We start from the raw sequence: 14485 nt of genomic DNA, 5'->3' as shown, positions 1-14485 counted from the left end.
TTGGTTTGCAAGCCTCCCCCTTTTTCCTCCAAACATAACAATGGTCATTATGGCCAAACAGTTCTATTTTTGTTTCATCAGACCAGAGGATATTTCTCTGAGTAATGAGTCCAGAGTAATGCTGAGGTCCTTCACAGTTATATTTGAGACGACTGTACAACCATCAAGATGACTTGTCAGATCAAACAGCAGATCTCTTTGTTTATTGGGACATAGAACTAGCATATCTGTTTTGTCTGAGTTTAAAAGTAAATCATTTGCTGCCACTTCCTTATGTCTGAAACACAGGTTCATCAACATGTCTGCATAACAGTGAAAGTTGACATTGTGTTTCTGAATGACATCACCAAGAGGTAGAATATATATAGTGAAAACAATAGTGGTCCTAAAACTGAAATTTGAGGAACACTGAAACGTACAATTGATTTGTCAGAGGACAAACCATCCACAGAGACAAACTGATATCTTTCAGACAGATAATATCTAAACCAGGCAAGAACTTGTCCATGAAGACCAATTAGGGGTTCCAATCTCTCCAAGAGAATGTGGTAATCAATAATGTCAAAAGCGACACTAAGGCCTAGGAGCATAAGGACAGATGCAGAGCCTTGGTCTGATACCATTAAAAGGTCATTTATCACCCTCAGTCCTATGATGGGGTCTAAAACCAAACTGGGGCGTTTCGTATACATTTTTTGTCTCCAGGAAGGCAGTGAGATGCTGCACAACAGCTTTTTCTGAAAATGTTGAGAGGAATGGGAGATTCGATATAGGCCAATAGTTTTTTACATTTTTCGGGTCAAGATTTGGCCATTTATTATGTTCAACATAGGAGGGCCAAACACAGGAAGTAACTCTTTCAGTAGTTTAGTTGGAATAGGGTCCATTAGGCAGCTGTAAGGTTTATAAGGTTTGAAGTACCCACTGAATTATTTTAAGAGTAAATCTAGACTAGCCTACTAAGGGGTCTATTCAATCCACATCGCGCAAATACAGCTTTACAGCGTGATTGAAATTTAAAGGCACTGATCCTGCTCAGTGAAGACTGCATTCACAGTAAATGCTGCATGATGTCAGCTCAATCGGAAATTACCTTTAACAGCATAAATCAAGCACTGTTATTTTTTTTATTTAACCTGGCCAAAGCCAGACCAATTGTGCACCTATGGGCCTCCCAATCACGGCTGGTTGGGATACAGCCTGGAATCAAACTAGACTCTGTAGTGACCCCTCTAACACTGAGGTGCAGTGCCTTAGACCGCTGTGCCACTCGGGAGCCCAAAATAAAATCGATTTTGAGTTCATCACAGATTTCACCATTAGAATTTGCCTGGTGTGTGGGGGCGTTTGCCTTTCTGACGTAGTTGCTCAACAATAAGTACGTCTCACACACACACACACAGAAAAAAGTAGGAACAACCTGATATTATTCTACCTCAATGTCTTATGGAGGTGTTTTTTGCCCAGACAATTGACAATAGTGACATACCACTACCATGATGCATATCAATACTGAACCTTTGCATGCAGTCATTGTTTAAAATCTTCTTTTATCCTGCGTAATTCTCACTCTTACTAGTAATAGGTTTTCATACAGAGAATGTATAACACGTAACTACCACTAAATGACCACAGGGTGGCACTCTCTGAACACAGAAATAATGGTTAGAAGCAACGCCCATCAGGAGCAGGGGGAATCTGTTCAAGAAGTGCACACTGAATTAGGAGCATGGTTAGGGAGTAACAGATTACATGTAATCCGTTACATGTAAACCATTACAAAAACGGTAACTGTAATCTGTTACATTACCAGCTAAAATATTATAATCAGATACTTTTGAAAAACTAGATGATTTCTTTGAGGATAACTTTTAAATTCAGAAAGTATGTGTGAGAAAAAAATCTTTGACACTTCTCTGTTTTCTCAATGACATTCAAATTAGCATTGAAAAACACGAGTCTGACCACAAATTAGAGACCACTATGATGACACATCAAATGTGTTTGATGGATCGTGGGAAAAGAGCAGGAATGGGGTTTTGTAGGCTACAGTCCAAGCTATATTTTCCAATGGTGCGACTGCTGTCGGCATCAATAGATTATCCAACTTGAATAAAGGCTTGGAGGTAAGGATGACAGCAGTAGTGTAGTCTACGGCGATATGGATATTATATTATAATTATTATTATTATTGATATCTACATAGCGCATTGATGTGAATCACACTGCTGGTCTCTCATTTAGCTATTTGCGCGGTTGTTGTGGATGGCTTTTCACAAATCTAAATATGTATTTACAATCTACTGCAGAGATCTGTCCTACTATCCAGGTCTGTACCCAAACAATTTGAACTTCTACTTTTAAAAATCCACCTCTCTAAAAACAAATCTCTCACTGTTGCCACCTACTATAGACCACCCTCTGCCCCCAGCTGTGCCCTGACCACCATATGTGAACTGATTGCCCCCCATCTATCTTCAGAGCTCGTGCTGCTAGGCGACCTAAACTGGAACATGCTTAACACCCCAGCCATCCTACAATCTAAGCTTGATGCCCTCAATCTCACACAAATTATCAATGAACCTACCAGGTACCACCCCAAAGGCATAAACACGGGCACCCTCATAGATATCATCCTAACCAACTTGCCCTCTAAATACACCTCTGCTGTTTTCAACCAAGATCTCAGCGATCACTGCCTCATTGCCTGCATCTGTAATGGGTCAGCGGTCAAATGACCTCCACTCATCACTGTCAAACGCTCCCTGAAACACTTCAGCGAGCAGGCCTTTCTAATCGACCTGGCCGGGGTATCCTGGAAGGATATTGACCTCATCCCGTCAGTAGAGGATGCCTGATTATTTACAAAAAATGCCTTCCTCACCATCTTAAATAACCATGCCCCATTCAAGAAATTTAGAACCAGGAACAGATACTCCCGTGATTGAGAGAAACATGGTCTACTGAGAATTTCTCAAAATTTGGGTTTTTATTCAGAATTGCAGAAAAGGGGCTGTCCCAGGATTCCTGACCCTAACTGGGCTCATAGGCAGTCCTCTGATTTAGTTCAACTCGAAAGGGAATTGGAGTTTCCTTCATTAAACAGTCCAAAATCCCATTACACAATTTTACAAACAGTATCATACTCACTCATTCATCTTATACAACAATTAGAGGTAAACCTCATATCTGAGGTTATTATATAAACAGCATTACGGTAATGTGGCCACATCGTCTCCCATGAGCTTCCCCAAGTTGTAACAAACGGACCCATTCGTAGCTGGATTCTTCACCGATCATTTATACCTTCTACAGAACGTGAATGTTCTTCGGACCTCAAGTTCTGTGAGGTGGAAGAAATTCATTTGTTCTCTATGAAACTTCACTCTCTCTCTATACTGTGTGGCCATGAGGAGATCCTCTCCTCAGGAATTTACGACCTCTCTCTGACCACAGCAGTTTAGTTGAAGGAGGTAAGGGGGAGGCAGGGGGATGGGGCTTGCTGTACCCAAAGAGGGCAACATCATGACAATGTGATATCAACAAAGAAGTATATTTTCTGGGTGATTTAAATATTGACTGGCTATCATCAAGCTGCCCACACAGGAAAAAAATTCAAACTGTAACCAGTGCCTGCAACCTGGTACAGGTTGTCAGTCAAGCTACCAGGGTAGTAACAAACAGCACAGGAATTAAATCATCAACATGTATAGATCACATCTTTACTAATGCGGCAGATATCTCAACAAAGCATCCTTCACTCATGCTGCCAAACATACCTCGTAAAACTGACCATCCTACCGATCCTCGACTTCAGTGATGTCATCTATAAAATAACCCCCAACACTCTACTCAACAAACTGGATGCAGTCAATCACAGTGCCATCCGTTTTGTCACCAAAGCCCCATACACTACCCACCATTGCGACCTGTACGCTCTCGTTGGTTGGCCCTTGCTTCATACTCGTCTGCCAAACCCACTGGCTACAGGGTATCTACAAGTCCTTGCTAGGTAAAGCCCCGCCTTATCTCAGCTCACTGGTCACCATAGCAGCACCCACTCGTAGCACACGCTCCAGCAGGTATATCTCACTGGTCACCCCCAAAGCCAATTCCTCCTTTGGTCATCTTTCCTTCCAGTTCTCTGCAGCTAATGACTAATGACTCTCTCTCTGTCAACAATCCATAATAGGAAACCTACAGATAAGTATTTTAGGTGGCAGGGACAGAAGCCCGCAGCGTGAAAAGACGGGGCTTTTCTGTGAGGACTGTGGGATCATGCACAGGCATGTCACCTGACTGTCTGAGAGGAGTGTTGATGGGCGATGGAGCAGCTACCATATGATCCCCTGGCTCTTCGCCCAGTACCTCAGGCCCCAGGTGGCATGCTGGGGTTCTGTCCTTTTGTTATGTGACCCCTATGACAATCAGGGTTCTGAGTAGGTGCTGGTTCAGCAACTCAAAGGTCAACCCTGTTACGGCGGTACAGTGATCCATTAATTTTGACGAAGTAGGAGCGTGGTGCAACTTTCTGTCCGGTACCCTGGTAGTGGCTTCATCCGCACCACTTCACCCACCCTGAGCTCAGGTAAGTCCTTAATGTGTATAAGAAAAGGGATACTGTTGAAGATGATCGTCGATGAAGCTGAAAAAACTCTGGTCATGAAATTTATTTATTTATTTGAAATGTTCTTATTTTTTTAACATTGAAAAGGCTTATGACACTATGTGGAGAGCAGGCCTACTTAAGATGGAAAGACTTGGTATCGGTGGGAGATTTTATAACTGGGGCTTGGCCTTTTAATCTGCCTTTTCGAGTTAAAATAGGATCAATTTTATCTGATGCCCACAGAGTTGACAATGGTATTCCTCAAGGCACTACAATCAGTCCTATTTTGTTCAACATTATGATTATCAAAGTGTTTTTGAATGCAGGTAGGTGTATTGGGGCTTCCCTATATGCTGATGGAGGAGCTATTTGGAAGAGGGGAAAGAATGTCTCTCATGGGATCAAATCTATTCAACAAGCTATAGTGGATGTTGAAAGATGGTCGATTGACTGGGGTTTTAAATTGTTAGTGGCAAAGTCTTGTTGTATGTCCTTCTCGAAGAAGAAAGTTGCTGATAATATACAGTTGTTTCTGTATGGACAGCCTATGGGGAGATTTTATAAGTACAACTGTGTGGGTCTATGGTACAATGAGTGGTATACAGTACTAGTCAAAAGTTTGGACACACCTACTCATTCAAGGGGTTTTCTTCATTTTGTTTTACTATTTTCTACATTGTAGAATAATTGTGAAGACATCAAAACTATGAAATAACACATATGGAATCATGTATTAACCAAAAAGTGTTAAACAAATCAAAATGATTTTATATTTTACATTCTTCAAGGTAACCACCCTTTGCATTGATGACAGCTTTGCACAGTCTTGGCATTCTCTCAACCAGCTTCATGAGGTCACCTCAATGCATTTAAATTAACAGGTGTGCCTTGTTAAAAGTTCATTTGTGGAATTTCTTTCCTTTTTAATGTGTTTGAGCGATTCAGTTGTGTTGTGACAAGGTAGAGGTGGTATACAGAAGATAGACCTATTTGGTAAAAGACCAAGTCCATATTAAGGCAAGAACAGCTCAAATAAGCAAAGAGAAACGACAGTCCATCATTACTTTAAGACATGAAGGTCAGTCAATCCAGAAAATCTCAAGAACTTTGAATGTTTCTTCAAGTGTAGTCACAAAAACCATCAGGCGCTATGATGAAACTGGCTCTCATGAGGACAGCCACAGGAAATTAAGACCCAGTGTTACCTCTACTGTAGAGAATAAGTTCATTAGAGTTACCAACCTCAAAAACTGCAGCCCAAATAAATGCTTCACAGAGTTCAAGTAACAGACACATCTCAACACCAACTGTTCAGAGGAGATTGTGTGAATCAGGCCTTCGTGGTCAAATTGCTGCAAATAAACCACTAAAGGACACTAATAAGAAGAAGAGACTTGCTTGGGCCAAGAAACATGAGCAATGGACATTCGACAGGTGGAAATCTGTCCTTTGGTCTGACGAGTCCAAATTTGAGATTTTTGGTTCCAACCGCAGTGTCTTTGTGAGATGCAGAGTAGGTGAACGGATGATCTCCACATGTGTGGTTCCCACCGTGAAGCATGGAGGAGGAGGCGTGATGGTGCTTTGCTGGTGACACTGATTTATTTAAAATTCAAGGCACACTTAACCAGCATGGCTACCACAGCATTCTGCAGTGATACACCATCATTGTGCTTAGTGGGACTATCATTTGTTTTTCAACAGGACAATGACCCAAAATACACCTCCAGGCTGTGTAAGGGCTATTTGACCAAGGAGAGTGATGGAGTGCTGCGTCAGATGACCTGGCCTCCACAATCACCCGGCCCCAACCCATGGTTTGGGTTTGGGATGAGTTGGACCACAGAGTGATGGAAAAGCAGCCAACAAGTGCTCAGCATGTGGGAACTCCTTCAAGACTGTTGGAAAAGCATTCCAGGTGAAGCTGGTTGAGAGAATGCCAAGAGTGTGCAAAGCTCTCCTCAAGGCAAACGGTGGTTACTTTGAAGAATCAAAATTATAAAATATATTTGATTTGTTTAACACTTTTTTGGTTACTACAGAATTCCATATGAGTTCTCATAGTTTTGATGGCTTCACTATTATTCTACAATGTAGAAAATTGTAAAAATAAAGAAAACCCCTTGAATGATTAGGTGTGTCCAAACTTTTGACTGGTACTGTACATGAAAAGAGGTCATAAATGTTGAAACAAAGTGTAAGAATGTGATGAATCTTATGCTCTCGGTCTCTGGTTATGAATGGGGTGCTGACAGACAATCATTGATGGATACTTATAGAGCTCTGATCAGGACAACAATTGATTATGGGTGTATAGTTTATGGAACGGCGGGCAAGACTTGGCTTCAAAAGCTGGACAGAATCCTATATAAAACTTTAAGGATACGTATTGGGGCATTTAAATCAACATGAGATGTCTTTGGAATCACGGCAATTAAAAAAATGTCATTAGCTTATTGAGTTAGGTTGAAAGGCTGTGAGTTTGAGCATCCTACTGCTACTGTTCTAGATGACTTTTGGGAATGTACTAGTAGACAAGGCAGTGGTTTTTTTTGGACAGTTAGAAAGCTTGGTGATGAGTGGTTTGAGGGAGTTGGAGGTTGGCCCTTCTGTGGTGATAGGGGATGTTCCTCCATGGTTACTCCCAGATCCTGTTGATCTAACTGTCAAAGAGAACAGTAAAGATTGGTCAGATGTCAGTGATATAGGGAAACTGGTTGACAATTACACTGGTAGGAGTTATGCTTTTTTTTTTACCGCTTTTCAGAGATGGAGCAAAGGGCCCAGAGCGGGCACAGAGGAGCAGGTGTTTACGTTCCCGATTTTGATGTCCAGTTGAAGTCACAAGTTTACACCGTATACACCGTAGCCAAATACTGTACATTTAAACTCAGTTTTTCACAATTACTGACATTTAATCCTAGTAAAAATTCAGTCTTCGGTCAGTTAGGATCACCACTTTAAGAATGTGAAATGTCAGAATAATTGTAGAGAATTATTTATTTCAACTTTTATTTCTTTCATCACATTCCCAGTGGGTCAGAAGTTTACATACACTCAATTAGTATTTTGTAGCATTGCCTTCAAATTGTTTAACTTGGGTCAAACGTTTGGGGTGCCTTCCACAAGCTTCCCACAATAAGTTGGGTGAATTTTAGCCCATTCCTCCTGACAGAGCTAGTGTAACTGAGTCAGGTTTGTAGGCCTCCTTGCACACACTTTTTCAGTTCTGCCCACAAATGTTCTATGGGATGGAGGTCAGGGCTTTGTGATGGCCACTCCAATACCTTGAATTTGTCCTTGAGCCATTTTGCAACAAATTTGGAAGTATGCTTAGGGTCCACATCACCAACAAAATAACATGGTCCAAGCACACCAAGACAGTCATGAAGAGGGCACGACAAAACCTATTCCCCCTCAGGAGACTGAAAAGATTTGGCATGAGTCCTCAGATCCTCAAAAAGTTTTACAGCTGCACCATCAAGAGCATCCTGACTGGTTGCATCACTGCCTGGTATGGCAACTGCTAGGCCTCCTACTGCAAGGCACTATAAAGGGTAGCATGTACAGCCCAGTACATCACCGGGGGTCAAGCTTCCTACCATCCACGACCTCTATACCAGGCGGTGGCAGAGGAAGGCCCTAAAAATTGTCAAAGACTCAAGCCACCCTTAGTCATACTGTTCTCGCTTTGATTCTGCTTCCTTCAACATGAATTTTAATATTTTTATTTAACTAGGCAAGTCAGTTAACTCATTTTCAATGACCTGAACCAGGTCAAGAACAAAGACAGACACATTCAGTATCAAGGATAAAAGACTATCACTTTAAAACCTAGGATGGAAGGCGCTAGGATAACATTCCCGATTAGGTAAGTGAATCACCCACTCAGTGCATGAATGACAGTGCTTTTCATTAGTGTTTTACAGACATCAGTTCCCTCAGGGGCTCAAACCTACCACATCTAGTCATGCAGTGTGGGGGGGGGGTTGTTTCTTTGATCTGGCTGTTTCCCCATGCACCAAACAGTATTCCTGCAGATAGTGTTCATTAGAGGGGTTGGGTTAAATGTGGAAGACACATTTACCTACAGCGGTTGAAAATTAACCGGCTGGCTAAAACCGGCACTTACACTGAAACGTTGATTAATGTGCACTGTCCCTGTAAAAATTAAATTAACTCTACATTTCAGTTGACTAGGTATCCTCCTTTCCATTGTGCGTCAGAGGCATCATCCCCAGTTTGCAAGGCAACACGATGATCTGGTCTATATGGCCCAGATCTCTGGAGAAGGTGAGACTGCACTTGCTCCCCTGGGTCAGACTTGTACCGAGTGCATGTTCCACTAAGACGGATTTCTCCCATATACACTTCAGGGGGGGGTGCGTCCATTGGTCATTTGTTAAACAAATCTTAGATGATTTGACATTGAAGGTATTCCTAACTAATGGTATTAAGGTTTCCCACGAAATTCCTCATTAGCAAAAGAAAGTGCCAGTAAAAGGTTAAGAACGCTGACAGTGCATGCCGTTCTGAGAAATGGAACATCCCGGTACATCAGATTTTCAATCACTTGTCATGAGACAAAGCTAAAAGTTTCATTTCCCCACCCAACCCAGCTCAAAAATACAGCAAAGTGGTGTCTAGAGAAGCTATGCCTATCCCAGGATCCTTCCCAGAGAGGAGACATCCAGTTTGATACTTTCCTCTGACAAGAAACACCTGATCAGCCATAATATGAAGTCAGATTTTAAACCAGATTGGAAATCTCCTTCCTTTGACTCCCACATTTACAACTGTGTTCCTTGCAAGCAGGTATAGGTAAGATTCCTATGAATAAGTTATTTGCAAAAAGACAGAAGTCATAATTAGGTATACATTTTATTGTCGAAAGTTAGAGCCAAAAAAAAAAAAAAAAAAAAAAAACTGTCAGTCTCAGGAATACACTTCAGTGAAAGGTGAGTGAAAAGTGGTTTAAAATGAAAATGACAAGGGCCACAAAAGATAGTTAAAATGGAATAAAAGCAACACCGCATCACCATCCACTGCAGCCAATAGCCAGGTCTACAGAGGAGTGCCACAGTTTTAGCAGGCTGACATCATGGCACGTTTCAGCTGCTCATAAGTAACGAACATCACCACGTTCCACGAGCCCAGTCGTAGAAAAGAGGGCATGAACCTGTAGGGAGCAAATTGAGACAACTCAGATCAAGGCAAATGCTTCAATAAACCAGAGGGGGAAAGAAACGATACCGAACACATGAAACAATTAAGGAATTTACTGAGTTAGTTCATAAGAAAATAGGTCAATTAAAATACATGAATTAAGCCATAATCTATAGATTTCACATGACTGGGCAGGTATGTAGCCATGGGTGGCCCTTGGAGGGCATAGGTCAACCCACTGGTGAGCCCCCCCACCCCTCCCTCAGTTGAAGAAGCCAGATGGGCTGGCATGGTTACACATCGTCTGCAATTAGGCTGGTGGGACGTAATGCAATAATCTAAAGCGAAGTAGGAGGCAGTTTATGGCAGAAATTCTGACAGCAGCTCTGTGGCCATTCCTTCAGTCAGCATGCCAATTGCGCACTCCCTCAACTTGACATCTGTGGCATTGTGATGAACTGCACATTTTAAAGTGGCCTTTTATTGTCCAAAGCACAAGGTGCACCCGTGTAACGATCATGCTGTTTAATCAGCTTCTCGATATGCCACACAGGTGAATGGATTAAGCAAGCAAGCATTTCACTGTAATACTTGTATTCGGTGCATGTGACAAATATACTTTGACTTGATTATCTTGTCAAAGGAGAAATGCTCACCAACAGGGATGTCAGCAAATGCGTGCACAATTTGAGAGAAATTAGCTTTTTGTGCATATGGAACATTTCTGGTATTTTTCCCCCAGCTCATAAAACCAACACTTAACATGTTGATTTTATATTTTTGTTCAGTGTAATTAACAGGTTTAGACAATACTTTGACTAAAACGAAGTAAGCAGCAACAGCTATATTTAAAGTACTGATCAATAAGGTGTATGAGCCTTGTAAAACCATCCATCTGGTACAACCCAGTCCAGGAGACCCCAGGCAACTAAAACACTTATGAATAAGACATATGGCTTACCCTTTGTAGAAGGCAAGAGGTCCCTCCTTGGTCACCATGGCATGAGCACAGTTGAGGGCGCTGCTGTACTGGCCGAGGGCAGAGTTCATATATCTCGTCTTCACCACATCCACGGGAGAGGCAATCACAGTGGTGCAGAATCCTGCACCAAATGCAGATGTGAAGTGGCAGGGGAGGTCATCTGTAGGCCAAATGACAAGGGTTAAGGAGAGACATCACAATACCAGACAGAAGTTTAAGTGTGTCATTTTAAACAATATGTGGCAAGGCAATGGCTCACCAGTCAGGGATGTGTTTTTAAGAAGCGCATCCTTGATGAGGTCATATGTAACCAGCTCAGTGCAGTTCACGATTGCATTGCGGGCAATGTTTGGGCCAGTACCTGCAAGGTGGGGATGGAAATGTTAGCAATACTGCTGACCAAAACATTGGACAAAAGGCACAAATGATCCGTGTGATCAAGCAAACACCCACCTCGCCACAGACCACGCATGCCCTCTTCCTTGGCGATTGTCTTGTAGGCCTGCATGGTACCATGGTAACGTCGGTTTGGCCCAGAGGAACTAGCCTGTGCCTGGAAGCGGACTTTCACCACATCTGTGGGTTGGGCTAACGCGACTGCCATGGCTCCAGTTGTACAGCCCGCCAGCAGGCGACTGCCAATCCCTACATCTGGAGAGAGAAAGGGGAAGTAAGAACAGTGAGAGTTCCACTTAAGAGAATGAGTATCACTAGATAAAGGTCAATGTTCACATAGAGTACGATGTGTAGCCTACTCACGGTCTGAGCCTTTGGTGTAGAATGACTTGACAGAGTCATAGAGGCCGATACGGATGGAGGCAAAGCTCATCTGCCTCTGGAGCCCTGCCACCAGCCCACTGTAGAGGCTCCTGGCCCCCTCTGTACGCACCATGGTGGTGATGGTACCAAACACACCCCGATACCTCACTGCTGTGCCATGACTAGCTGCTGCACCTTTCTCCTCTCCCTGGATCTGTGTGGAACATAAGGGACATGGAGAGACTAAACAGACACTGGGAGGGAGCATAGGAATGACACTGGAGAACAGGGCAGGAGAGTCCAGGCAGTGTCCATGACGCTACATCCAGGGACTGCAGATTCCAAGGGCTTTACCATCACCTCCTGGGCCGCTTAGTTGTGGAAGGAAGTTGGGAGGGACAAAATTGAAGGAAATAGAAGGTGCAAGTCAGTTTTAATGTTGAGAAGGTCAATACAATTAACCAAAAATGAAAGGGGCCATTTTTGGGTCAGTGACAAATGTGGTGTTATCTTGAAGACCAACCCAGTTTCAGAATTTAGACCCATGGACAGTAAAAAGATTGATGCAGCAGTAATGTCAAGTATCCCTTTTAGTATGACAGCTCACCACATTTGACCAGTCAAATGAGCCCTTTCACATGAGATTTCATATGAGAAACAATGACCACTTCCAACCATCCTGGGTCCCCATCTGCTGAACAAAACCAGGTGGGAAATCCTTGATTGAGCCATTTTATGGCGCTACAATACAGGACCCCACCAGTTCATTTCAACAAAGAACACATAATCCATAGGCTTACCTGTAGCCGGACTTTGGCTGTGTCCAGGGGAAAGGTGAATAGGTCAGCAATGCAGGCCGCTGTTCCAGCACCGATAAACTTCACAGCAGCGGTTGGGGGCACATCAGCAGGTCTGAATCCAACCATTTTATCCAGATAAATGGAATGTGAATTTAAGAAGACTGATGAGGTGAAGACAAAAGGGAACTCTACCCAATTCTGAAAAGGGAGAAGGACAACATGTGTATTAACAATTGTACAAATAAATGGCAATATTCATAATTTCACTGACATGTTTCCATGTCACAACAACTCAGATTAGACTATGGTAGCCAGGGCCAGCTCTAGCCTTTTGGGGGCAATAAGTGAGTTTTAAAGTTAATGTCCAGCAGTTCTACACATCTTCCCATGAGGCAGAGATATGTTTGTAGTTTTAAATTATATTTCCTGCAATTCACATTTGTCATTTAGCAGATGCCCCAAGTGACCACTTACACCTGGAACCAGTCAAATTCGTGCACGTAGCCTACTGTCCCCAAGGGGTCCAAGCAAGTGGAAAATGGAGGGGCTTAGTTCACTGTAGGTAAGCAGTTGTGTCAGACATCACTTACTGGCCTACTCAATTTGCAAAACTGCCTTGAGACATCCCCATTGGCGGAGCTGCCTGTTGCCATGTCAGTAGCGCTCTACTAAGCAAATGACTCGAGACAACAAAGGAAGCGCTGTACCTCGTTTACACGATACTGAATCAGATAGTGAGAATTCAGGAAACACTGAGTGTAGCGATGCGATGTAGTGATCGTGAAACCAAACGCATGAACGCCACAAATTCAAAATAACAGACAAGCCTACATTAATGTTTAATTATAAGTAAATTAATGTTGAAGACATCGGAACTTAATATTTACTTAATAAAATTAAGCTATGCATTATGACACCTAGATATCAGGCGAAAGCTTTATCCAACTTCTACATTTATTTTCTTTTATAAACCATGTGGCCTACTTTACCTTTACGCAAGTGACCCAGGACGGTGACGGCAGAGATCAGGATTCTCTAAAGGAGTCCCTCTGGTCAAAATTACTTTCAATTATGATTTGGTTGCCTTGTTCTTCCATAGAAAAACGTTCAAAAACGATGTATCCAAAAAACATACTACAAATTCTGAAAAACAAGACAAAACCGGTTTAGTTCAAATCTGTAGCCTACACCAACAAGGATACAAGAAAATAAACACGCTATCAAAGCATAACCAGTAACATCAACTATAGACAGGGCTATAAACATATTAAAAATTTACCGTGAATAAAATAACGAAAAGTTAAATCAGGAAAAACCGATGTCAAATCCTTTGGGTTGATGCCTCTGTGATAACACGTACAATGAAACCTCGAGACGAGTTCGCAGAAAGCGGTGAGATAAAAAAAAACTGCTGCTGTTTTTATACCACCATTAAACCTGTTACGTCACGAGAAGGCAACGGTGTCTGTTCTCAGCTGGTTGGCGGATTCGAGCTGAACTGGCCCTGCCCTGGGGTGTAATTCCCTAGGACCAAACGGAAGCACGAAACGCGGAGGGATCTACCTGAATTTGTCCAATAAAAAAATATTGTTTTTGTTGCTAAACGTTTTCCGTTTGAAGTAAACACTTTCCATGCACAATTTGGACTAATGGACGAGTTCGTTTTGCATTACCTGGTGCCCCGGTAGGGTGGAGATTTCACTTTAGGACCAATGGAATGGTCTAAAATGACCACACTACACCTCGTCCGAACCAACTCGCCCATTGATAACATCAGCTGTTCTCAAATTCACATAGCTTGCTTGCGATTGGCTCATTCATTTTTTTTTATAAATAATGTAGAATAGTCTGTAAACAAATAGACAATGATAACATATACTAGGGGGTACAACAAATTACAGATTATACAAAAACCTTCAAAGAAACACACATATTGATTGTTTTAACAGCTTTCTTATTAGAATAATATTGAATGGCCTTAATGTACTGCTCGAATTCCTTATAGAAAACACGGAAGAGTGTTTTTTTATTAGTGAATTTACATTTACGAATATGAAATATTGCCATTGGCACAATTAGATTTATGAGGTAAACTCATTCAATTGCCTTCCACACCTCTACCAACAATACATGCCATGGTGGGTTAATTGCATAATATTGAATTAAATA

General features: G+C 42.2%; 1 protein-coding gene across 2 annotated transcripts; it reads right to left on the bottom strand.

Annotated features, from left to right (window-relative positions):
* Positions 1–9493: 9493 nt before the first annotated feature.
* On the bottom strand, positions 9494–13780 carry LOC112250210 (mitochondrial uncoupling protein 2). Of its 2 annotated transcripts, XM_024420158.2 has the most exons (8): positions 13596–13780; positions 13306–13459; positions 12317–12514; positions 11517–11730; positions 11211–11408; positions 11017–11118; positions 10737–10917; positions 9495–9788 (listed from the first exon to the last, which is right to left on the bottom strand). In XM_024420158.2, the coding sequence occupies exons 3-8, from the start codon at positions 12440–12442 to the stop codon at positions 9695–9697; spliced, it is 915 nt and encodes a 304-aa protein (XP_024275926.1). In that variant the 5' UTR covers positions 12443–12514; positions 13306–13459; positions 13596–13780; the 3' UTR covers positions 9495–9694. The 2 variants fall into 2 exon arrangements, with proteins under 2 accessions (XP_024275927.1, XP_024275926.1); XM_024420159.2 differs by lacking the exons at positions 13306–13459; positions 13596–13780 and having other exon boundaries at positions 9494–9788; positions 11517–11887; positions 12317–12454.
* Between the last annotated feature and the right edge of the window lie 705 nt (positions 13781–14485).

This window comes from Oncorhynchus tshawytscha, linkage group LG30, assembly GCF_018296145.1.
Source record: "Oncorhynchus tshawytscha isolate Ot180627B linkage group LG30, Otsh_v2.0, whole genome shotgun sequence".
NCBI classification, from domain to species: domain Eukaryota; kingdom Metazoa; phylum Chordata; class Actinopteri; order Salmoniformes; family Salmonidae; genus Oncorhynchus; species Oncorhynchus tshawytscha.
Note: the sequence above shows the minus strand (reverse complement) of the source record. Positions and strands in the feature narration are given on the sequence as shown.